Raw genomic sequence first — 26,951 nt, 5'->3', positions numbered from 1 at the left:
TACCTACAGCATGTTCTAATCGCTCTAATAGGATATTATGGTCAACAGTATCGAACGCTGCACTGAGGTCTAGCAGGACAAGCACAGAGATGAGTCCACTGTCAGAGGCCATAAGAAGATCATTTGTAACCTTCACTAAAGCTGTTTCTGTGCTGTGATGAGCTCTGAAACCTGACTGAAACTCTTCAAATAAGCCATTCCTCTGCAGATGATCAGTTAGCTGTTTGACAACTACTCTTTCAAGGATTTTTGATATGAAAGGAAGGTTGGAGCTAAGACTGCTGGGTCTAGAGATGGCTGTTTGAGTAAAGGTTTAACTACAGCCACCTTGAAGGCCTGTGGTACATAGCCGATTATTAAAGATAGTTTGATCATATTTAAGATCGAAGAATTAATTAATGGCAGGACTTCTTTGAGCAGTTTTGTAGGAATGGGGTCTAAAAGACACGTTGATGGTTTGGAGGAAGTAATTATTGAAGTTAACTCAGAAAAAACAATTGGAGAAAAAGAGTCTAACTTAACATCAATGGTACTAAGAGTTGCTGTAGATAATATTACATCTGTGAGATGATTATTGGTCATTTTTTTCTCTAATGACAAAAATTTTATTTGTGAAGAAGTTCATGAAGTCATTACTAGTTAACGTTAAAGGGATGGTTGGCTCAAGAGAGCTCTGACCTTTTGTCAGCCTGGCTACAGTGCTGAAGAGAAACCTGGGGTTGTTCTTATTTTCTTCAATCAGTGACGAATAGTAAGATGTTCTGGCTTTGCAGAGGGCTTTCTTATAAAGCAGCAAACTATTTCTCAAGGCTAAATGATGATCCTCTAAATTTGTGACATGCCATATCCTCTCCAGCTTACGAGTCATCTGCTTTAGGCTACGTGTTTGAGAATTATACCACGGAGTCAGGTACTTCTGATTTGAGACCTTAGTTTTCACAGGAGCTACAGTATCCAGAGTCATACGTAGTGAGGAGGTAAAATTATTAACAAGATAATCGACCTCTGTTGGAGTAGTGTTCAGGTAGCTGCTCTGCTCTATGTTGGTACAGGGCATTGAAGATGATAACAGTGGGTGGATTGTATTCTTAAACTTAGTTACAGCGCTTTCAGAAAGACATCTACTTTGACAAAGTCTACTCTCCACTGCTGTGTAATCAATTATTGTAAATGTAAATGTTATCAGGAAATGATCAGACAGGAGAGGGTTTTCAGGAAAAACTGTTAAATGTTCAGTTTCTATGCCATATGTTAAAACAAGATCTAGAGTGTGATTAAAGTGGTGGGTGGGTTCTTTTACATTTTGAGAGAAACCAATTGAGTCTAATAACAGATTAAATGCCATGTTGAGGCTGTCATTTTTAGCATCTACATGGATGTTAAAATCACCCACAATAATTATTTTATCTGAGCTGAGAACTAAATCAGATAAAAAGTCTGAGAAATCAGACAGAAACTCTGTGTAAGGCCCAGGTGGACGATAGATGATAACAAGTAAGACTGGTTTCTGAGTTTTACAACTGGGGTGGATAGGGATGGGTATCGAAAACCGGTTCTTGTTGAGAACCGGTTCCCACTGTTTCAATTCCTTGGAATCGTTTGCCACTTTTAAAAACGATTCCCTTATCGATTCCAGTCGCCCCGAATGACGTCATCACGTTGAGTAGCGTCTTTTACCCAGTAGGAAACACGGCGCCTGAGCGGCACAAACGCTCAAAAGTTTGGTTACACTTTATGAGAAAGGATGACAACAGGGCAACGTTCAATACTTGCAAAGTAGAGATTTCATCAAAGGGAGGAAACACTACGAATATGCAAAAGCATTTGCTCAAAAAACACGCGATTGCTTTCAACGAATGTCGTGTTTTTGATCCGCTCCGGACTAGCGAAGCTCAACCCAGCAGCAGCGGTAGCATTTCCACGTCCTCTCCCGTTAATACTGCAGGTAACTAATCAATTAGCATTGCATATTATGTTAGCGCGATTTACCTTATTACAAAACCTGCTATTACTGTGCATCTAGATAACCATGATGAGAGAGACAGATTCTGGCTCAGATGCTGGCAGTTCTCGCTGCAGTCTACCGGTAGCGTCTCCTTTCAGGCCAGGATAGACGAATGTCACCCAGCAGTGTCTAAGTTTGTGGTCAAAGGCTTGCACCCATTTGCCACAGCAGATGCCCCCGATTTCACTTTGGTAAGTGAATGTGTTTAATTGTAGGCAGGACATTACTGGATATTCTTGTGTAATTGCTACAGAATAATTTATGTTAAACTTTGTTATTGCTACAGAAGAATATTTATTTTATTATTTTACATATACATTTTTTTTTCCTGGGGACCCTGTGACACCCCATTGAAGAGCCATAGGCTGTGGATCTCTTAAGATCTCACTGTTGGGTTTGTAAGGCCATGTTACTTCTAAATTTCTATCTTGTTCAAAGAGAAGATATAAAACACAGTTCTAAGCTAATCGACTTTAGTGTTCTCCTTTTTAAAAAAAAAGAATCGATAAGAGAATCGATAAGGAATCGAATCGTTAAACAGAATCGAAAATGGAATCGGAATCGTTAAAATCTTATCAATACCCATCCCTAGGGGTGGACAAGGCTAAGTATCAGGCTTTCAAATAAATTAAAAGTCTGTCTGGGTCTTTGGTTGATTAATAGGCTGGTGTGAAAAATTGCTGCCACACCGCCCCCTCTGCCTGTGCTTCGAGATTTCTGGTAGTTAGAATGACTCGGGGGTGTGGGTTCATTTAAACTAACATAATCATCCGGCTGCAACCAGGTTTCTGTAAGGCAGAGTAAATCGATTTGTTGATCAATTATTAAGTCGTGTACTAACAGAGACTTGGAGGAGAGAGACCTAATATTTAATAATCCACATTTCACTGTTTTACTCTTTGGTTCTGATGTGGATATTGTATTGTTCTTTCTTTGTGATTGTTTATGTTTAAGTTGTTTATTGCTGGTTTTTAGTTTGTTTTTTGTCTGTTTGGGAGCTGACACAGTCTCTATGGAGATGGGTTTTTGGGGGGGTAGCAGGAGGAGAGAAGCTGCAGAGAGGCGTGTAAGACTGCGACTCTGCTTCCTGGTCCCAACTCTGGATAGTCATATTTTGGGGGGTTTAATAAATTTGTCCATATTTTTAGAAATGAGAGCTGCTCCATCCAAATTGGGATGGATGCCGTCTCTCCTAACAAGACCAGGTTTCCTCCAGAAGGTTTGCCAATTATCTATGAAGCCCACATCGTTTCTGGGACACCACTCAGACAGCCAGCAATTTAAGGAGAACATGTGGCTAAACATGTCACTCCTGGTCTGATTGGGGAGGGGACCAGAAAAAACTACAGAGTCTGACATTGTTTTGGCAAAGTTACACACAATTCAATATTGATTTTAGTGACCTCCGATTGGCGTAACCGGGTGTCATTGATGCCGACGTGAATTATGAGTTTACTGAATTTACGTTTACCCTTAGCCAGCAGTTTTAAATTTCCATCAATGTCGCCTGCTCTGGCCCCTGGAAGACAATTGACTATGGTTGCCAGTGTCTCTAGCTTCACATGTCTGAGAACAGAATCACCAATTACCAGAGTTTGAGCCCCGGCGGGTGTGTCGCCGAGTGGGGAAAAACGGTTAGACACATGCACAGGTTGGTGGTGTACCTGGGGCTTCTGTTTAGGACTATGCTTCCTCCTCACGGTCACCCAGCCGCCCTCTTTCCACAGCTGCTTGGGGTCTGCCGGGGAACAGCTAGCGGAGCCTACGCTATCTTCGGCTGCACCAGCTACAGGGGCCTGGCTAGCTACGGGTGAATGAAGGGTGCGAAGTCAAGTCTCCAATTCAGTAATCCTGGTCTCCAGAGCTGCAAATATGCTACATTTGTTACAGATATCATTACTGCTAAAGGAGGCCGAGGAGTAACTAAACATCTGACACAATGAGCAAGAAAGTGCAGGAGGGACAGGTGAAGTAGCCATGGTGCTAACGAGTCGGCTACGAGCTAAGCTAAGCTAGCAAAACAGTACAGAGACAGTGAGTGAATACTTTGGCTATAAATTAGGTAGTGAGTACACAGAAATTGGAAGAAGGCGGCTGTCATTCCTATCCTAAAGACAGGCGACAACCGAGAATGTAAAAACTACCGGGGCATCAGCTTACTGTCCATCATCGGCAAGGTCCTTATGAAAATAATTCAATCACGCCTTCAAAAGCACCGTGAGATGACCAGCCGGGAAGAACAGGCCGGGTTCCGACCCGGACGAGGCTGCAGCGACCAGATCTTCACCCTACGTCGACTCATGGAAGAACGAACCTACGATGGCTCGACCAGCCAGGTACGTATTCATGACCAAGTGTCCGAAGAATTCCCCATCATGACAGGGGTCCGGCAGGGCGATGTGGTGTCACCGCTGTTGTTCAACATCGTCATCGATGCGATAATGCGCAAAGCATTCGAGGGCCGCCGCGGAGTCCAAGCCTCGACCGATCGATTTATCACCGATCTAATGTTCGCTGATGATAGCGCCATTTTTGCCGAAGACGACACCGAGGCAACTCACATCCTCTATGACATCGCCCGGCACTCCAAACTGTACGGCCTCAAGGTTAACGCCGAGAAGACCAAAGTCCTGACCACCGACGGCTCACCAACGATCGTCCACCTTGATGGTGTGCAGATCAAACAAGTCCAACAATTTCAATATCTGGGGTCCCTCGTCGAGGAGAAGAAAGTGGCATCATCAGCGGAGATACGCTCCAGAATTGGGCAGGCGGCGGCAGCATTCGCCTCCCTGCGCTGGTGCGTCTGGAAGAAGAACAACATCTCATTGGCGACAAAGATCCGCCTTTACCGAACCCTGATCCTGCCCATTCTACTTTACAGCGCAGAGATGTGGACAATGCTCAAACACGACCTGAGCAAGCTCGAAGTTTTCCAAATGCGTTTCCTTAGATGCATTCTCGGCGTGGCATGGCCCTGTATTCAACAAGAGGATGAGACAGCTGTACATTATTAAAACTGTCTCTTGGATGGAGAGATGCCCCCAAATCACAAACTGGGAAGTACATCTGTGGGATTGCTTTGTGTTTAAACCTGTACAAGTACAAGACTAAGTGTAAGCATATGTGTACAATGGGATAGCAAGAATGTCTGAGGTGGAAGAATTTGCCATACATGGAGAATAAAATGGCAAGAAAAATAATAACAAGAAAGCCAAGACTGAAGAAAAAGTCCAAATGACAGAGCTTAAAATGTACAAGTGCCAAACACAGACTACTGCAGAACAAGTGAGAGGCCAGGGAAGGAGGATAAGGTTAGACAGAGACAGAGCTGTTTTCAGTGGAGAGCCACATGTCACTGGGCTAAGGATTGTCCTGAAAAGTAGGAAACTGAGGCTGCTTACTCGTGTGAGAAGGGGAGGGGTGATAAGACACTGCAACAAAAGGTAAAAAAGTAAAACAAGAGACACAGATGCAATAAAAACAAGACAGACATTTGCGCAATGAAACCCAGATTAATGACACACACAATTATTGTGTGCAATGAAGATGAAATGAAGACCAGCTTACACTTATAAACATGGCCATATCTCAGATTGCGGCTAAAAAATGCCTGACAGACACACCTGTTATCAAATGCTAAGCCTACTACTTATAAAAACTTGATACAATTTCTGCTCTGGGGTGCAGGAGAACAGGTTGACTTTTGGAAATATGTGATGCTATAGAATCAGTGATCAGACAAGCAGACTGGAATCAAAAACCAAAACTTTTTATTAAAACTGTAGGAACGGAAGATATTCCAGTGACTAAACAATATACAAAAGATTTACAATGCAAAGAAATTGAATGTGGATCTTTTAAACAAACATTCCTGTTGTCGCCATATTGTCCAGTCAACTTGTTGGGTTGAGAGTCTATGTGTTAACTTCAATTTACAACACAATTGTCAGTGTGTCAGGGAAAGATGACTTGATAATAACACAGTGAGCAAAATGTTGCAGATGGTTAAATATCATGCTGATCTGCTGCTGTAAGCGTATGAGTAGAGACTCCAACAGATTGCTGCGTTTCCTGTTTGTGATGAACTGGTGAGGCTTGTACAACAACACACACACATTCATCAGACTACACAGTAACAAGCTGACCTCATGTAACACCACGTGTGTTTAAGGGGGGTTGATGAACAGTTTTTTTAAATATATTTTTTTAATATTTTATTTTTGGCTTTTTTTGCACAGAGCAGTGAACATTAAAGCAGAGGGAGAGAGAGAAAGGGGAAGACATGCGACAAAGCCCTGCAGCATATCGTTCATCCCAGTGAGCTAAACCGGTACCCGGGTTAATGAACAGTTTGAGAAAGTACAGAGAGAAACAGGAAACTGAGAGAGTACAAACAGGCAGTGTATACTGGAAAATACATAAGTGTAATTCTCACTGATGAACAAAACTATTTTTACAGAACAAAAACTGAACAAGATGATTGTCAAGATATGTTGCCACGGTTAAAACCAGTACAACAGTACAAACAATGGGAAGAAACTGACATTCCAGGGGTAAAGCACTGTAATGGGGTGTTTGGGAAGCATCTAACAGCATATGATTGTGTTGTAAGAACTGTTCACCTGCTGAAAAAAAGTTCTCTGTATACCCAGTTGGAGCTATGCCAGTTGGCCCCTGACTCTCCAGAATTGTGTGATATTGCGTAGCACTTATGGGCAAATAGTAAATATGATATGGGGGGAAATGAAAGGCGCTCTTTCATTGGTGGTGACTGGTAAGTCTGAGTTAAGACCATGTAAGCATCACTAGAAGCAGTTAATGTCATGGACTGTGTGTGAGGCAGGCAGGATTGGACCCAAAAAGCAGACTTGGCAGGCAGGACTTAACACAAAAACAGAGCTTTATTGCTGGAATGTTGAAGCAACAAAACTGAACTGGAGAATACAGGAAACTAAACCAACACAGCTGGGTATGAGGAAGATCACGACCCAGGACAGAGGGAGACGCAGACATAAATACACATGAGGGAACAAACCACAGGAGGGAACACAGCTGAACATGAACTAATGAGAGTGAGGAAACAAAACTGAAATGCACTGAACATGGAACGCAAGACTGTCACAATAAAACAAGAAACAAAGAGACGCAGACTGACATGAGCTTGACAATAGAGCATGGATGTGTGGCCCAGGCCCATAGAAAACAGGTCTGGCCCAGAACTGGCACCAAGCTGGCACTTCTGACTGACTGGTGTCAGAAGTTGCAAGGTCTGGCAATGATGGCACTATTTATGTTCCTATTTTAGTTAGAAGACCCAAATCCCATGTTGCAATACTATACTGCTATGGTAGCCAATGTTTCAAATGCAGGTTTGACAGGTTTGTGAGTGTACACTTTATCCAAAACCTAGTAACAGTTTAGTCATCTTTGCCAGTGGGTGGCAATAGCTGAGGCGGTAGAGCAGGTCACCTACTGATCAGAAGGTTAGTGGTTTGATCCCTGGTTCCTCCAGTTTGCATGTCAAGAGTGTGAATGTGTATCAATGTAGTTAGGAAGCACTCAGTTAAAAGAAAGTGTGTGATTGGGTGAGTGTGGTATGTTGTATAGAGCACTTTGAGTAATCCGGGAAACTCGAAAAGCACTATAATCAGTCCATTCACTGTCTGAACAGAGTTTTGTCATGTTACTTTTGCACTGTTTTGCATGTTCTGGCACATGTTGTTATTACATGCCTTGATTAAGGTACACATTAGGCTGACATCTGGGGCCAGAGCTGAAACTGTTCTGGGCCAGCACAGGGCCTGCAGTGTGTCTACAACTGGCCCGTGGCTCCACACCACTTACAGATGGCCCACATACCGCAAAGAATGACGGCCCTTTGGTGGCCCAGATCAGGTTTGCCAGAGGTAATCCACACATGGACCAGCACAGGACCACCAGTGTGTATACAACTGGCTTTGTGCTGGCCCATGTGTGGGCCACCTCTGGCAAACCAGGTCTGTCCACCAAAGGGCCGCCATTCTTTGCGGTATGTGGGCCATGTGTAAGCACATTGTGTGGGCAAGATCCGGGCCATACCAATTTTGCTATGTGGGTATGTGCTGATTCCACTCAGGTGTGCCAACCTCCCCCATAGCCCCGCCACAGTCACCTATCTGAGACATATGATCACGTCCAACAGTAAGTCACTGTCTCTGAAAAGGATTACTGGGAATCAATCCATTCCAAAACCTCAAAAACTGACAAATCATTCATTGTGGACCACTCTACCACATTCTGTATCTCTGATCCTTCTGCAAAAAACAACTAACTTGACATTTCCAGTAGCACAGTCTGGTATTAGCTACTTAAAAGATGCACTGTGCTACACCATGCTGGGTTTAACACAGTAGGTGTTTTAACCTTGACATTTGACACTACTCCCCACAGAAGCAGATGGTAAACCACATGATTGCATAGTAGCTATATCTGAAATCCGTTCGCCTAGATCTACAGGACACACCACTGGCTAATTCTGATCAGGTGGTCATTGTGTATGGTTTGACATCATGCAACCCAATCACTGGTAAAAATCGAGTAGGATGAGTGTGCGTTGATGGGAAAACAACTAACTGTAAGCTGTGTTTAATGCCATGATGCACCTCATTATCAGACTGATGCTTACATGACACATGAGGATTTAAACTCCTGACTGCTTAATAGACACAGATTGTCCACACAATCTGTGTTTTTTTTGTTTTTGGTTAACGCTTGTGCAAAGACTGTCCATGCAATACTTATCCCTTTGCAAAAGTTTTAACTTTCTTTTAATAAAACAGTTTTGATGCTCAGTTTTTTTTCCACAACAGAACACAAACACATACACATGCGCATAAAAAAACCAAAAACAACAAAGGAGTCAGGACAGGAAGCCAGATAGTGGTCTTAAACCACGAGAAAAACAGACAAAAAGAGCGTTCCTATACCCCTACCCCCACCCCATGTTAAAACTTATCATTTAATCTTCTCTGTGCAGCCGTTAGTCCATAGCAAACCAAGATGCAGTAAGAAGCAGCAGAAATCACGTTTGTCACATTGCAGGAGTGTGGCATGTAGCCAGAAAAGATAAGACAAAATGAATGCATTATTTTCTTCTGTATATCACAGCAGTGTGATATGAATCAAGATATCTAAAATTATCACAAGATTCAAGGTCAATAAGTGAAAACAAAACAAAGATACTGCTAAAGTTCGTAAGTGGTCCTGTTGCTCATACTGCTAATAGAAGAAAAATAAATGTTTTGCAGTTTAGCTTATATGAAATTGGAAGTGCATTCTTGTCATGTTTCACACAATATATATATTGTTAGCTTGGCCGTCAAAGAGAAATTTGCCTTTTAAATTTCCCAAATAGTTTTAATTTGATTAACACAGCACAAAACATACATATACTGATAGCAATGTAATCGAAACAAGCTCCACCTCAACGGATTATTTCAGAAGGGTATTTTAGATTTGTCAGAAGAAGTCTTAGCACAGTTGAGTGCAGTTGCAACCCCCCCCCCCCAAAAAAAAAACAAAAAACCTGATGCCTACTGTCGGAAAATCTCTCAGTACAGCTTTCTGTCTCAGGAAGAGGTTGAGCAAGCATCACACTTTTTGCAACCTGACCTTTTTTATACTGCAGGTTGAGGCGGTAAGTTTACTGTGCAGGAAACGCACTCAAGGTCTGACTGGCCGCAAGCTGTTTTTAAGTCTCTGAGGGGATGACGTCTAGAAGGTATGATAACAGCATCAGTGCAGCACTTTGCATGCATGGACATGCAGATCTGCTGACATAAAGTCCTTTTCATGTCAGACATGCTACAGCAACAACCTCTCTTGGTCGCCCACATAACACATCATTTATATAAAATCATTCACATATTTCCAACATGATTAGGACATGATTAATCTTCTGAAGACTATTCAAAATGGAATTTCAGACAAATTTATTGCTAACCTATTGGTTTATTTTGCTGAATTCATACTGCATTAGAACTTTCTGACAAGAATTCAGCTACTTTCAGTGTTAAAGCATTTACCTTTAAACTGTAGTGCTTCACTAAAAAGACCAGTAGATTTTACTGTTAACTTTGATTGCTGATCAGTTTTACTTGTTGAACATCTTGATGCTTGCTCAATCATCCAAGTAAGCACATCCCAGAAAGTTGATTCTGTACTTCTGGACAAAGTGAAAATACTACGTCCAGATGAATAGAATCAACTTCTGTGATATCTGTTGATTCATTTTTAAAACTTTTTAAGCTATGCTCATTTTGCCTAACAAACAAAACCCAGGATAACAATATAAAAGTCTCTAATTAGCTCTTTATCATGTACTTGAGGAAAAGGTTTGTCATCACTGATACAGAAGTAGGCACAATGTGTGAAATCCTCACAGCTCATTAGCCTTCAGCCCCTGACATCAAAAACAGTTGATGTCAGAAATATTTAAGACTGTGGTCTCAAAATGATGAGTATATGCTCCACTACACCTACAAAGGAATCCGTTGCTCTAGCAACATTGAACAAGAGGCAGGTGGTTGAATTATGGATGGTGTTGGTGAAGTAGGAGAGGTGTTACCAATGTACTCACAAGCTTTACTTTGTGCTGGTAAGAGCACTGGAATGTGGTTACCATGGTGACATTATAGTTAAGATAGTGACAACATAAAGCTGATGACTTCCCTAATGCCGTGGAAACCATACATTTGTTTTTTTGGTGAGTGCATGTGTCTTTATCTAGTGTACGAGAGAGAGAGTGTGAGAGAGAGTCTGAGGCTGAACAGTGAGTGACATGTTGCTTTCCTGCAACAGACTGCTGCATCATTACAGTTCTATGTGACATTGTGCTTGACGTCTCTTAAGCCTCCCCCACCTTTGAGTCCCTCTTCATCACCTCTTCTCTCTTCATTTTCCTCATTTCCTCATTTCCTGTTCTTATTCTTCCTTTATATGATAAAGTATATAAAATATATTATCTTGGTCAGTGTTTAACAAAGCTAAAAAGGTCACGGTGATAGATCATTTATATTTGCCATCACACAATCAAGTACAACCTGGATTTACCACAGGAAAGATTTTTGAATATTTTATTATATATTGTTTTCATTTTATCCAATGATGTATCGTTTTAACCACAAAAAAAGAGTTTAAAGTGGATTATTTTTCTCAAAATCAACATTAGATCATATGTTAAAAAAATGCTCTTGCTCTTAGATCTGGTAGCATTCAGGATATGACTTGAACATCGTCACCAGCACAATAATATCAAGCTTCCTGTACATGTGTTTAATTGCTAGATATATAAAGCTGTAACTCTCTGAAGTGTGGTTTAAAGTTTGAACTTTGCTCCAAATACTTGTCACATCTCCATAATAACTTTTTTAACCCAGAAAAATATGAGATTAAAAGTCTTGTTTGCAAAAGTCTCCTGGCCAAGACAGATATCAGCTGAATCAGCAACATGCGACAAAGAGTGAAAATCCATAATTACTACCACATTTTTAACTAATGCATAATCATGGGAAAGAAATGTAAGAGTGTTCATCTATAAAATGCTGACATAGGAAGCAAGCAACATTTGCAGTGTCTATATAAGGAGTGCCCGTTTACCGCTTTTGTTACAGCGGATACTTCTCTGTAGTCTTTGATAATATGTTGCTGAAGTGTGGTTTCTATTAGAGTACTCTAAATAGCATACCTAGGTGCACAGCCGTCACGCTACACCAGGCAGGAAAACTAAGTACTTTGCTCCAGATAAATAAAAAAGTAGGATCTGACAAAGTAAGAAAAAGGACTATAATATACACATGGAAGGATAATTCAGAAACAGATCAGAGGTGACGGCAGAACAAAGGGGGAAGCAATTAACAACAGCTGAAAATGCTATATGGATGTAGCACTATTACATTGCTCATTGGTTTTGGACTCAACTGGCATTTTGAATATTAATGTTTTGTCTATCATGTTGTTTTTGGATCCAGAATTTATCTTATATGGATGAAAGAAAGGCATCCTAATTTTGCAGCTAATGCTAGTTACCTAGAAAGATACATTCATAAACTGTCACAGACCCGGCTCTGGAGGACTCAGGGGTCCATGAGCAGTGGTTATTATTATTGTTATTATTATTATTATGACTATTATTTGGGGTCTGTGTCGTCTACTGTTTTGTCCACGTTTGTATGTAGAGTGCGTGTGTCTGCTTCTCTCTCTCTCTCCCCCCGTCCTCGGGGCTGTTGACGGAAGCGCGCGTCGTGGGAGAGGCGTGTCCGGGCGACTGTCGTCATCGGGAGTCCCTCTTTGCTCTTGCAGCTGATTACCTGACCAGCTGGTGGTAATCATCCCTCCCGGCTAGGAAGAGGTATTTAACCTGGACTCGTGGCGACAGTCGACGTGGGATTATTACTCTTGACCGGTATAGTCCGTGCTAGGCGTGTGGTCTTGATAGTCGGCTAGCGTGTGTGGCTAATTGTGGTTTTCCCTTCTTCCTCCAGGAAAGTCGAGCGAAGAAGCGAGTTGGGGAGCACACAAACTAAGGGAGCTACAGCACGGGACGCACTGGGAGCAAGGGATGAGCACCATTGGCAAATTACATCTCTGAGTTAATTGTTGGACTTACCTGTCTATTCACTGTAAATAAAGTGTTTTGGGTCCTACTTTCCTCATCCCCGTGGTCTGCCAGCCAGACCGTGACATAAACTGTATTAGTACAACATGGAAACACAAATATCAACTCATCCTTGAATCTTGAACCTTGAACCATCAGTGAAAAATAATGGATAACAAAACACTAGAATTGCCTTCATTAAAACTGAAGCATAAACGTCTTGGATCATCTGTATTACAAAGAAAATCCACAACCATAAACTATAAAAAAAATGCTCCAAAATATGGCGACAACAGGCACACAGTGATGAGGTCTAGCAAATTTCATTCAAAACATCTGTCAACCAAACCCCTAGCTCAATTATCCAGGAGGATGACTTAGAAAAAAATCAGCCCACTTGGAGTTGTTATGAGGGTCAAGCTACCGCTATATATTGTGTCACAGGCCAGGTGGAAGAAAAGCAAAGCCAAGAGAACTAAAGGTCAATTCAAGCTGTTCTACCATGGTGTAGATATAAAGAAAAATGGAGAAGGGATAATCTTGAAGAAAGAGTATGTGAATTCCATTGTGGAGGTAAAGAGTGTCAGACAGGATGATGAGTTTGAAGCTGGAAATTAAAAGTGTGATGGTAATTCTTCTCCACAAAACAACTGGATTAAGAAACAAACCAAAGGAAAAGATTCTGGAGTGAGTAGGATGGAGTGGTAGAGAGTGTCCTCAGGGGGGAGAGACTGGTGATTGGAGACTTTAATGGACAGGTAGGTGAAAATGAGATGATAAGGAGGTGTTGGGTACACCTGATGCTGTTAAGAAGAAGAAATAAGTGAAGACAGAGCCAAGGACTAAGTAGCAAAAGTTGAAGAAGGAAGAATGTTGCACATACTTCAGTTAGACTCTGGGTGGTAGGAAACAGCTACCAAATCAGTTACCATATCTCACAAACAGCTTCTTCCCTTGGGCCATTGTCAACAAAAACTATCCCCCCATATCCCACCTTACCCCTGGCCACTCATCTCACCAATCGGAGCCATGCTATGAATAACCCCGCTCACAAATTGACTTTATTCAGATTGTCTTCTCTTTGCACTACTTCCAAGCATGTTGCACCTTGTTCTCCAATGTGTGCCTTTCTCTTATTTTTGTATATATTTCTCATTTTGTATGTATACCTCTTGATTGTATATATTTCTCCTGTTTCCTATTTATTCCTGCTGTCTTTCAACACAGTTGGTGTGGAGCACCCACAATGTTACAGTACATGATCAATGACAATAGCTATTCAATTCAATTCAGATAAATTCAATTCAATTTTATTTATACAGCACCAAATCACAACAACAGTCACCTCAAGGTGCTTTATATTGTAAGGTAGTCCCTACAATAATACATAAAGAGATAAACCAACAATCATATGACCCCCCTATGACCAAGCACTTTGGAGACAGTGGAAAGGAAAAAACAGGAGGAAACCTCCAGCAGAACCAGGCTCATGGAGGGGCGGCCATCTGCCATGACCGGTTGGAGTGAGAGAAGGAAGACAAGACAAAAGACATGCTGTGGAAGAGAGACAGAGATTAGAATCTAAAGACACCCTGGTGGTTTGGAAGAAGTAATTACTGAAGTTAACTTAGGAAGATCAACTGGAGAAAAAAAAGTGAAGAGCTAAAATTATTAACAAGATAATCGACCTCTGTGGGAGTAGTGTTCAGGTAGCTGCTCTGCTCTGTGTTGGTACAGGGTATTGAAGATGATAACAGTGGGTGGATTATATTCTTAGACTTAGTTACAGCACTTTCAGAAAGACGTCTACTGTGATGAAGTCTACTCTCCACTGCTGTGTAATCAATTATTGTAAATGTAAATGTTATCAGGAAATGATCAGACAGGAGAGGGTTAAATGTTCAGTTTCTATGCCGTATGTTAAAACAAGATCTAGAGTGTGATTAAAGTGGTGGGTGGGTTCTTTTATATTTTGAGAGAAGCCTAAGTCTAATAACGGATTAAATGCCATGTTGAGGTTGTCATTTTTAGCATCTAAATGGATGTTAAAATCACCCACAATAATTATTTTATCTGAGCTGGGAACTAAATCAGATAAAAAGTCTGAGAAATCAGACAGAAACTCTGTGTAAGGCCCAGGTGGATGATAGATGATAACAAGACTGGTTTCTGAGTTTTACAGCTAGGGCAAACAAGACTAAGGATCAGGCCCTGTGCTTCAAGGATGCTGGTAGTTAGAGTTATTCGGGGGTGTTGATTCATTTAAACTAAAGTAATCATCCTGCTGTAACCAGGTTTCTGTAAGGTAGAGTAAATCAATTTGTGGATCACTTATTAAGTCACAGTAGCATAACCACGACAGACCCGATGACCGCAGGTTCATGCTTTTGAGCATTTCACACATTTTATTCTTCTGGTTGCTGTTCACAAGCTCAGCTGCAGCTCAACAGCTGCAAACCACATACACCACAACAACAACCACACACTCAGGACCCAGTACTATTTATGCAGGGCAGCACGATGAGCCCATTGCAGTGTGTTGGCTTCTCCTGCAGCTGTGCCACAACCGTGCCCCCCACATTCATGTACTAACAGAGACTTGGAAGAGAGATACCTAATGTTTAATAATCCATATTCCACTGTTTTACTCTTTGATGCTGTTGAGGATACTCTATTTTTCTTTCTTTGCAATTTTTTATGTTTAAGTTGTTTTTTGTCAAAGGGGATGTGGTTTAGGGGGATAACGGGAGGACAGAATTTGCAGAGAGACGACGAAGACTTCAACTTTGCCTCCTGATCCCAACTCTGGATAGCCACATTTTAGGGGGGGGTTAATAAATTTGACTAGATTTCTAGAAATGAGAGCTGCTCCATCCAAAGTGGGATTGATGCCATCTCTTCTAACAAGACCAGGATTCCTCCAGAAAGTTTCCCAATTATCTATTCTATTCATTTCTATTCTATTCTATTCTATTCTATTCTATTCTATTCTATTCTATTCTATTGTACTCTATTCTATTCTATACTAGTCTAGTCTATGAATCATAAGTACATACAGTTGTAGCGCAGAGGGAAACGGCCAAGAAGAGGTACTCAGGTACTCACCGAATAACTAGTCAAAGATTTTGAGTTGGTGATGTGCGTCAAGTTAGGATGATTAAGGACAAAATGGAAGTGTGCTAACAAGCCAATAATGTGCTGAGAAGACTAGGGGTGTGTTTGAGGAGCTGATGAACATAGAAAATGAATGCGAAAGAAGGACAGTTGGTAAATCAAGAAGAGTACAGGTGTAATAGGATAGTTAGTAATAGGAAGTGAGGGCAGCTATGAAGAAGATGGAGAGTGGACAGGCAGCTGGTACTTACGATATACCTGTGGAGAAATAGAGATCTCTAGGAGACAGGACAGTGGAATCTTTGACTAGACTGTTTAACACAATCTTGGAGAGTGAGGGGATATCTTAGGAACAGAGATGTGCGGCAGTACCAATTTTCAAAATCAAGGGTTACAACTACAGAGGGATAAAGCTGATGAGCCATATCATGAGTGGAGAGGTGACAACAACAAGCAGTATACCCTTATGCCAAGAAAAAGCACTACAAATGCAAAGTTTGCCTTGATTGTGCTGATGGAGAAATATAGAGGTGGTCAGAAGAAGTTAAGACGTGTATTTGAGCATATAGACAAAACATATGAAAGGGTTTCAAGAAAGGATCTGTGCTACTGCATGAGAAAATTATTTTTGATGACAGAGAAATACACTATATTTCCAAAAGTATTTTGGTATTCAGCCATCAAAATAATTTAATTCGGGTGTTCCAATCACTTCCATGGGCACAGGTGTATAAAATGAAACACCTATTCCACAGTCATCTGTTAGTGGTGTTGTAACAAAGTGGAAATGATTAAAAAATGACAACAACTCAGCCACAAAGTGGTAGGCCATATAAAGCTATCAATAGCTAAAGACCTCCAAACTTCAAGTGATCTTCAGATTAGATCAAGAACAGTGTGCAGAGTGCTTCATGTAATAGGTCTTTTGCACTGATAAAACAAGGAAAGAATCTAGAATTAACATCTGACAAAACAAAATGCTGACATTGACAGGAAAGCACGTTCCTTGAAAAAACGGAAAATTCACAATACATGGACCACAAGCTGTAAAGTATTCATAAAATCAAAGGAACACTGGAACAAGCCAAAGTGTTGGTCATCAGAAACATTGAGGAGCTGGACAAATACTGATGTTCATCTTAAACTAGAGGTATGAATACACATGTGACGTGACACACAACACCCCATATGGCACAGTCTAAAAGATCTTCTTCTGCATCCAGCAACAAAAACAATATAATTCAATGGAATACTGTTTATGATAAACTGAAACTGAGAACATTTCAGTACACAGACTATAATGTTCTGGACTTGGAAAAGCATATAGGCCAGGAAATTATAATTAATAATATATATAATAAATACTTATCAATATACAATAGACACTAGAGTTCAAAGGTTCTCTGATGTCTGGAGAGATGTGCACCTTAATACACAGTCACCGCAAAAACACACTACAACCAGTGCAACACAGCAGGCAAATGAGCTGCCTTTCAATCCTTGCCTACAGATCATCAGAGGAGATTTTGGCTGTAAGATACACACCACAGAGAAGTCAGAAGCCATCAGAGAGCAGACTAATTAAAAAAACAAAACAAAAATAAAGTTGGTAGTAGTTGAAATGTGGACTAAAATTGTGTTTGTCATCAGGAAGAGGTCTATGACTTCATCCTTTACCTGTAAACCTATTAGGAAAAGTCAAAATTGTCTTTATATGCCCTCGCTACCTTGCTTGTCTTTTTATAAAGTGGAAGGAAGCTTCCAGTAGCAAACTCAAAATACAAAAACATGCAAAAGCAAATTTTGCCGAATGTACTGAAGAGTTAAAACATGTTCTGGATGTTTGATGAAAGGAAGGAGGGCCATAACAGGCACAGAAGTCTATTGCATTCATTTATGGTGACCAGGGCTCGCAAAATTTCAAAATCCCTGGTAGACCTTCGGGCAGGGACTCTTCAGTTTTTGGTAGCCCAAAATAAATTTAAGTAGCCCAAAAAAAAGAGCAATTTTTTGATTGATGTTTTGTTTCCTGCTTGGTTTCCTTTACAATATTATACATTAAAGTATAATATTGTAACGGAAACAAAACATTAATCAAAAAATTGTTGAAACACAAATATGGGCAGAAATCTGTACCATCAGAAACTGAATATGAATAAGTTAAATTTGAATTTGAATTGCTCAGATTGACTCTGAATTGTAACTTGAATAAATGTTTTTAAAAACTGAATATGAATTATCCTAATTTGAGGGTACAAGATGACAACTTTGGAATTCTACTAGAAACAGTCGATCATATTTGTTTGTCAAAGCTGAATCCAGGGCAAACTACGCTAAATTAGCGTTTTGAGCTAGCAGCTACAATAAGCATAAAAGTTACCGTACGGCTATCATTTGTTAACATGACGCTTGTTCTTATACCTGTGATACATTTATTACCAACCTGAGAGTTTATCCGCTGGTCATTCGACATGACGAATGACTTCTGAAATCTTAAATCAGCTCAAGACACTGTAGATTCCTGTCAGTAACACTTTCGGTCCGCTAGTAAAACGTAGTTCTATTAATCTGCGCTCATTACTCTTGAACCGGAACCGGATGTAAGTCCCAAAAAGCTGAATTTTGGAACTGAAACTGAATGGTGAGAAGTGAATCTGAAATTATTCGAGAGCTAAATTTTTAAAGGATAAAATACGGTTTCAAAGCAAATTAATTCATTTTCAAAATATAAAATTCAATTTCAATTTAGTGATGATCATTTTATTTATTATTATTTTATTTATTCTTATTGTATTCTAATTTTTGCCTCATAACTTTTGCACTGTCCACTTCCTGCTGTGACAAAACAAATTTCCCACGTGTGGGACTAATAAAGGTTATCTTATCTTATCTTATCTTATCTTATTTTCAGACCAATAAATTCAATTTCAAATTAGGATAATTCATATTCAGTTTTTAAAAGCATTTATTCAAGTTACAATTCAGATTCAATCTGAGCAATTCAAATTTAACTTATTCATATTCAGTTTCTGATGGTACAGATTTCTGCCCATACACAAATTACAACATTGAATAAAAATTACAATCATCAACTCAAATACTTGGTTCTAATTGAACAGAAATTTCTATGAACTTGTAAGAACTGTGTAGGACATGAATCAGCCTGTGTCAGATCCTGAATTTGAAATTTCCACTGAAGTCACGGGTAAGAGGCAAGTGGAACCAAGATCTAGGCCATTTGCTTTTTGAAGTTTGCAAAGACTGCTTTGAAATTTTGCCAGTGGTAGTTCACTCTTTGCAACATAGTACGCTGTTCTAAACAGATTTTTCAGGTTTATTTTTAGTATGTTATTTGCAATTGGTGTTTGTTCTGGGAAAGATATTGCAGACTGAGCAATAATGCATTTCTTGCATTTTTCATGGGTTCTAATGGGGGCCTTTCTTAAAATTACTGGTCCCAGTAACAAAGGCGCTTGTCGACTCAGAAATCGAGGGAGAACCAACAACACACCAGGCAGAACATTATGTTATTTACACGGGTGCACATAAGTGGTCCACATGTGCACATTCGCTGTCAAAATAAAAGACGCGCACCAGATAAGCCTACCACATAACTTTTCCGTTTTGTGGTAGGCTTTTCTTTTCCTGTCACTTCTTCACCAGGGTGAAGAAGATCTATGCCATTTGCTTTTTTGCAGGGTGAAGAAGTGGCTCAGCAGAACTAAAATATATATCCTGCTGCTTTTACACACACACTCACATAACGCTCAGCGATTCTCTGCACGATCAACCTCTCACATGTTTAAGCTTGCTGCGGGAGATTTCACTTGTCATGTTTGCATAGTAAGCTAACGATTGATAAGACGATGTCAGAGGAAATTATCGTCACTCACCAATCAGTACTGTCACTCTCTATCCGGTCGTTAAGCGATGACGTGACAAATCCTAGTCTGCGTTTAATATGGCTTTTGTGTTTGTTAACATGTTTAATATTTTGTATTTTCTTCTATTTCTAGAGTCACAGCTACGACAGTGCGACTCTAGGAGCCTGTGGAAAGGACTGCGGACTATAACGGACTATAAACGACCAGCTTCTTCAATGATGAATGCCGATGCTTCACTGGCTGATGAGCTGAACACGTTTTATGCTCGCTTCGACGCCGCAGCAATTAAAACAACAAACGGCTGCGCGCGCTCGGAGTGCACCAGTGAAGAAAATGCATTCGTCATCACAGAGCATGCCGTGAGGAACACCTTCAGGAGGGTGAACACCAGGAAGGCAGCAGGACCAGATGCAATCCCTGGCCGGGTCCTTAGAGCCTGCGCTGATCAACTAGCACCGGTGTTCACGGAGATCTTCAACCTCTCCCTGGCCCAAGCTGTGGTTCCCACGTGCTTCAAACGGTCCATTATTGTCCCTGTTCCAAAGAAACAACAGCCCGCTTGCCACAATGACTACCGTCCAGTAGCACTGACTTCAATTGTGATGAAGTGTTTTGAAAGACTGATGAGAGATCACATCACTTCTTCACTTCCTCCCACCATCGACTCACTTCAGTTTGCTTACCGGACTAATCGTTCCACAGACGATGCCATATCTCACCTGCTCCACACATCCCTGAGTCACCTGGACACTGGCAGAGGGAATTATGTTAGGATGCTGTTCGTGGACTACAGTTCAGCATTCAACACAATAATTCCCTCTAAGCTTTTCACCAAGTTGACGGATCTAGGACTCAGCTCATCACTGTGTCAGTGGATCCTCAACTTCCTCACAGACAGACCCCAATCAGTGAGGGTAGGAAAACAAGTCTCCCCCTCCATCTCACTCAGCACTGGAGTGCCTCAGGGCTGTGTTTTAAGCCCCCTGCTGTACTCACTGTACACTTATGACTGTGTAGCCACATCCGACACCACCTCCATTGTCAAGTTTGCTGACGACACTGCTGTTGTGGGCCTGATCTCCGACAACATCGAGACGGCCTACCTGGAGGAGATTAGGAACCTGGAGACCTGGTGCCAGGAGAATAACCTCCTCCTAAACGTCAGCAAGACTAAGGAGCTGATCGTGGACTTCACTACAAAGCAGGCGAGGAATTACAAACCCCTCATCATCAGTGGCACGCCAGTGGAGAGAGTGGACAGTTTCCGATACCTGGGTGTCCACATCACTCAGGACCTGTCATGGTCCTGTCACATCAACACCCTGGTTAAGAAAGCCCGTCAGCGTCTCTTCTTCCTCAGAAGACTTAGAGACTTCCATCTGCCACTGAAGGTGCTCAAGAACTTCTACTCCTGCACCATCGAGAGCGTCCTGACGTCAAACATCTGCACCTGGTTTGGGAACAGCACCAAGCAGGACAGACGAGATCTGCAAAGGGTGGTGCGCTCGGCAGAACGCATCATTCAATCAGAGCTCCCTGACCTGCTGTCCATCTACACCAAGCGGTGCAAGTCCAAAGCTAGGAAGATTATGATGGACCTCTCCCATCCCAACAATGGACTCTTCTCACTGTTGAGGTCTGGGAAGCGCTTCCGCTCCCTTAAGGCCAAAACAGAGAGAATGAGGAGGAGCTTCTTCCCCCAGGCTATTCGGGCCCTGAACCAGGTGTAGGACTGGACTCTCCCAAACACGTCACTATAAGACTGGACTCTCACACACGTCACCACACGCACCACCACACATTTCCTATAATCCTATAATTCCTATAATTTATAATCCTTATCTTTATAATCTCTTCTGCTATTTGCACATTCTTTACTGTAAATTCCTAAGTTAATTTGTAAATTTTTGTAGTAAATTGTAAATATTGTAAAACTTTTCTTCTGTCATTTAATGGTCGGGCATTGTACAGCTACAAGCATTTCACCCCCATGTCATACTGTGTATGGTTGTGTGTGTGTGACAAATAAAATTTGAATTTGAATTTGAATTTGAATATTTAATCTCAAAAAGCTCCTAAAACAGTCAGTGATCACTGTTGACCTCCCTCGGCTTTTATTACCGCTAATCATTTATTTAAGCTCAGTTTTTAAAACCTTACGATGTAACTACAGCCCAGCACATGCAGCAGTATATGAATGACTAACCTCGTATTGTTGATGGATTATCTCAGTTGTTCTCCTGGCTGAAGTTTGGTCCTTTTACAGCATCCTGCCATGCGATTACATTTGTTCCTGACCTGAACACTCACGTTAACTTTTATCGAGTGGAAAAAAAAAGTTAGCTTGTTTATATTATGCTAACATAGCTGTGTCGCTAGCGGTCACGTAGCACATCATTATATACCAGCTAGCCAAACTTCAGTAACCCTACAAACGTCACTGCTGTTTAGTTTTCTGTCTTCATTTATGCTGGGAGTGATAGCAGAGCTGTACGTTTTAATTTGTTTCCAAAACCCCGCAGTCAGGACATGCTATATTGTATTTAGATAGAAGCTAGCGAGCTAACTTCCTGCTAACTTCTAACTCCGTTAAATGTCATAAATTCCGTTTTCATGGATGCCTGGGTGTTAAACTGCAGGAATGTCTTAAAGACATAAAGACCTGGATGGCCGCTAACTTTCTGCTTCTTAATTCAGATAAAACTGAGGTTATTGTACTCGGCCCTGAAAATCTTAGAAATATGGTATCTAATCAGATTCTTACTCTGGATGGCATTACCTTGGCCTCCAGTAACGCGGTGAGGAACCTTGGAGTCATTTTTGACCAGGACATGTCCTTCAACGCACATATTAAACAAATATGTAAGACTGCGTTCTTCCATTTGCGCAACATCTCTAAAATTAGAAATATCCTGTCTCAGAGTGACGCTGAAAAACTAGTTCATGCATTTATTACTTCCAGGCTGGACTACTGTAATTCATTATTATCAGGATGTCCAAAAAACTCACTGAAAAGCCTTCAGCTAATCCAAAATGCTGCAGCAAGAGTCCTGACAGGGACTAGAAAGAGAGAGCAGATTTCTCCTGTTTTGGCTTCCCTTCATTGGCTTCCTGTTAAATCCAGAATTGAATTCAAAATCCTGCTCCTCACATACAAGGTCTTAAATAATCAGGCCCCATCTTATCTTAATGACCTTGTAGTACCATATCACCCTATTAGAGCGCTCCGCTCTCGCTCTGCAGGCCTACTTGTTGTTCCTAGAGTATTTAAAAGTAGAATGGGAGGGAGAGCCTTCAGTTTTCAGGCCCCTCTTCTGTGGAACCAGCTTCCAGTTTGGATTCGGGAGACAGACACTATCTCTACTTTTAAGATTAGGCTTAAAACTTTCCTTTTTTCTAAAGCATATAGTTAGGGCTGGACCAGGTGACCCTGAATCCTCCCTTTGTTATGCTGCAATAGATGTAGGCTGCCGGGGGATTCCCATGATGCATTGAGTTTTTCCTTTCCAGTCACCTTTCTCACTCACTATGTATTAATAGACCTCTCTGCATTGAATCATATCTGTTATTAACCTCTGTCTCTCTTCCACAGCATGTCTTTATCCTGTCTTCCTTCTCTCACCCCAACCGGTCGCAGCAGATGGCCGCCCCTCCCTGAGCCTGGTTCTGCTGGAGGTTTCTTCCTGTTAAAAGGGAGTTTTTCCTTCCCACTGTCGCCAAAGTGCTTGCTCATAGGGGGTCATATGATTGTTGGGTTTTTCTCTGTATCTATGAAGCGCCTTGAGGCGACTTTTGTTGTGATTTGGCGCTATATAAATAAAATTGAATTGAATTGAATTGAATTAAACTCAATTGTTACACCTGGTAGAGCAGAACGCTGATCATTTTATTAAAGATGAAAGACTTTAGACAGTTTTTCAACTCTCAGTAATGCCATAGTGATCGTTTGATATATGGACCTGCAGCGGAGTTTAGGCCCAGACACGGCAGACTTAACGACCGGATACATAGTTCGCGCGATTGCAAAGTGAAAGCAAAACACAAGCGCAAATTCAAACCCGATTTCAATATGTCACATATTGGCTCACTGATGCCAATGACATAATTACCCAGCTACATTTCCGAAAGAATGCAAAAGCACTGACATATGCTCCTGGCTGCATGCCAAATATCCTTGGGCAAGATACTAACCCCATGTTTGCCTACTGGTGGTGGTCAGAGGGCCTGATGGCGCCAGTGTCCGGCAGCCTCGCCTCTGTCAGTGCGCCCCAGGGTAGCTGTGGCTACAATGTAGCTTGCCATTGCCTGTGTGTGTGTGAATGGGTGAATGACTGAATGTAGTGTAAAGTGCTTTGGGGTCCTTAGGGACTGACTAAAGCGCTATACAAATGCAGGCCATTAACCATATATTTTACCTTCCTATGATAGTCCGACGGGCAGGGTAGAGATAGATTTTGGTAGCCCGACTGGAAAAATCGCTAGCCCCGGGACATCGGGTTAGCGATTTTGCGAGCCCTGGTGACTATATGCTGCTTATATCATCTGAATATAAGTACTCAATTAATGTGTTTTTTTACGGTATGAAGCCACAGCTTTGAGGTAGAACTCAATAACGGTATTTTGCTTGAGGAAAATAATGATCTGTCCAGACTAAGTTTGATAAACTGCTAAACAAATGTGTGTAATAAAAAATAGTAATAGTTCTTAGAACGATATGGTCTTCTTAAAAACAACATAGCTTAATATATGAGCAGGGCCCAGAAAGGAACTGACAGAAACACCAGGCGGGCAAAACACCAGCTACTGGTAGATAAAGCAGTCCCTCAAGTGACTGCTGAAAAAGCCGCTAGGAAAGCCTGGGGAGGCCACTAGAGTGGTGGAATATGTACACTACAGTGCAGATTCTATATCCAGGCTGAAACAGCAAAGATCCATGAGTAAATCAGGAATACGGACACTACTCATCATGTATGTTATGATGCAGAGTACACTTGCTGACTGGATGCACGTCTACAAGTTAACATATAAAGATCTCCATGGAGCTCAAAGGAAGGAAGAATGCGAACAAAAAGTTTTAACATATACATTCATCCATTCATTTTCTTGCACTTATTCAATTCAGTTAATTCAAAAAATGATTCATCTTTAAATAGTTTCTAACCACCAGTCTGGGACATGGTATGGCTGGTGTGCTCATCCTGTTAAAAGTTCTTCTCACTCTCCACATATGCTCATAGCGTACATCTGCGGGTTTTCTATAATATTGTTGGTTTTTAACCTTACAATACAAAGAGAGTGGACTGTTCTGAATTATAAAATCACAAATGAATTAAACTGAGTTAACACGAAGCTCCGGACTGGTTAACTTCCAACACATTTTTCTTAAGCACGTTAGTGATCGTCGTGACGATGAAAACGGGTTACTGCCACTTGTTCCAAAGTTACGCCGTTTATGTAAATAATGACTGATAATAATAAATGTAGAAACTCATTTATATTCCACTCTGACTTTGTACTCTTTCATTTCTCTTGCTGTCTATTTTAATCATTAACATAATTTTCAGACCCTTCCAGTTGTTTGTAAATCGTATGAAAAAATGTTAAATATTTACATTTTATTTAGATACAGAAGGATTAATATTGTGTGCCTCACCTTCCCTCCGCTCCTGCGGTTCTCAGTGCACCCGTTCCCCGCTGCCTCCTCAGCGGCAGAATCCTCCTCCTCCTTCCCGTCCTCTAGCTCTTTTACACCGGTCTCTTGTTCCGTCCGGAGCCGCTTGGCGACCTGGTAATATCCTTCTTTTCTGTCTTCGCTCTCTTCCATCATAGAAGAGAGGAGAAAGTCACAAATTTTCGGTAAAAAGGAAGAAGAGACGTTGCACCTGCTACTCTCGCTGTCTCTCGCTGTCTCTCAAGTCAGCTCCAAAGATCGCCAAAACAGGAAGACGTCTTACATTGCTCATTGCGTGTCATGGTTTGTGTTGTCTTGCAGGAACACTTATTTTCTTACAACACTGGGTGGCTTTTTGTTGTTCTTTTGTTCTGTTTTTTGTTTTTGTTTTTGTTTTTTTATTGAAACAAATTAGACTTACCATTTTTGTAGACTCACCTTCACATACCCAAGAGGTAGTGATGGGAAGTCTGGGTCTTTTCTAAGATTCGTCTCTTTTGGCTTGCCTGCCTTAAACGCAGATTAAGCGGGTTTATATGTGTCCGTCTTTTCGGTTGCACAGATGGGGGAGAGCGGTTTTCACACGTGCCTCCTGTGCAGTCCCCCAAGATCCTGCGTGTTGCTGGACGCGGATGACGTACACCAGATAACATGTTAATAAATAAATAGATGTTAATTTTTCTCAAGGTCTAAAACTTCATTATGATCAAGATTGAAATGTTAATGCTAAAGAAATCTTAAATAAACGTTAAAAAAGCCTACAGTGCGATAGTAATAACATTGGAATAATACTGATTTATAGTTATCCCGTTATTATTGCTTGTTGATCTATTTATAGTTGGCCAGATCACCACATCAGGTTGAAAAATCATTGATTTATAGTTGAACAAATTAAAGCTGCTATCATTTAGACTATTCTGTAGCACCCCTCTCACAGTGGTACAATCTATGTGGCCACAACTGAAAAGTCACTGATTTATAGTTGAGGGGAAATTATTAAGCATAAGCAATTGCCAAGTTGATTGGTCAGACAAGTGGCTGTATCATAGGCTAGTTCACAAGAACAGGATAACCGCAATAAAAACTTTAAACAATGATGATAATAATAATAATAATAAAAAAATAATAATAATAATAATAATAATAATAATAATAATACTTGAAAACCAGAGACTGTAGTTGGATATTTTTAATAGTTTTTAATATGGTTTCACCTCAGCTGATGGTATGTTAACTTCGCTCTCTTTTGGCTGGCTCACAAACCAACAAGAAGATGAGCACGAGTGGCCCACAGACCCGTTTTGTACATACTTTGCACACTACCTCCATCTGACAACAGAGCAGGCAGACGGACAAGACCCTGGAGTAGAGCAGACAGCGAATGCGCACCCTCTGCCTACGCTGCTCTGATATATTTATTCTTCTTCTTCTTTTTTTTTTTTACCAATTATGTACTCAACCTTTCTGTCTCCAATATCACAGAAATGCAGCCAGTTGCTGCTTCTTTTGTGATCGTCTGCCAAAAAGTGATTTCTGGCGGTTCTATGTGTTTGTGTTTTTTTTATGCCAAATATCTTTGCTTATGTTGATAAACAGTCTGCAGTCAACAGGATTTACAAAGGGACTACATATAAAAAAAAT

At 41.0% G+C, this 26,951-nt stretch overlaps 1 protein-coding gene across 2 annotated transcripts in view; it reads right to left on the bottom strand.

The window, feature by feature from the left end:
* The window catches only part of LOC308396046 (heterogeneous nuclear ribonucleoprotein L-like), a 47,552-nt gene extending 21,727 nt beyond the window's left edge, over nucleotides 1-25,825 (bottom strand). The window contains exon 1 of one of the 2 annotated variants that reach the window (XM_080881106.1): nucleotides 25,293-25,825. In XM_080881106.1, the coding sequence (XP_080737232.1) occupies nucleotides 25,293-25,466 (174 nt within the window). In that variant the 5' untranslated portion in view covers nucleotides 25,467-25,825. The remainder of the gene's footprint in view (nucleotides 1-25,292) is intronic. The other variant, XM_080881107.1, reaches the window with a different exon arrangement.
* Between the last annotated feature and the right edge of the window lie 1,126 nt (nucleotides 25,826-26,951).

The sequence above is a fragment of the Rhamphochromis sp. 'chilingali' genome (genome assembly GCF_963969265.1).
Source record: "Rhamphochromis sp. 'chilingali' genome assembly, chromosome: 4".
NCBI classification, from domain to species: domain Eukaryota; kingdom Metazoa; phylum Chordata; class Actinopteri; order Cichliformes; family Cichlidae; genus Rhamphochromis; species Rhamphochromis sp. 'chilingali'.
This window is presented reverse-complemented; position numbering and strand designations above follow the sequence as displayed.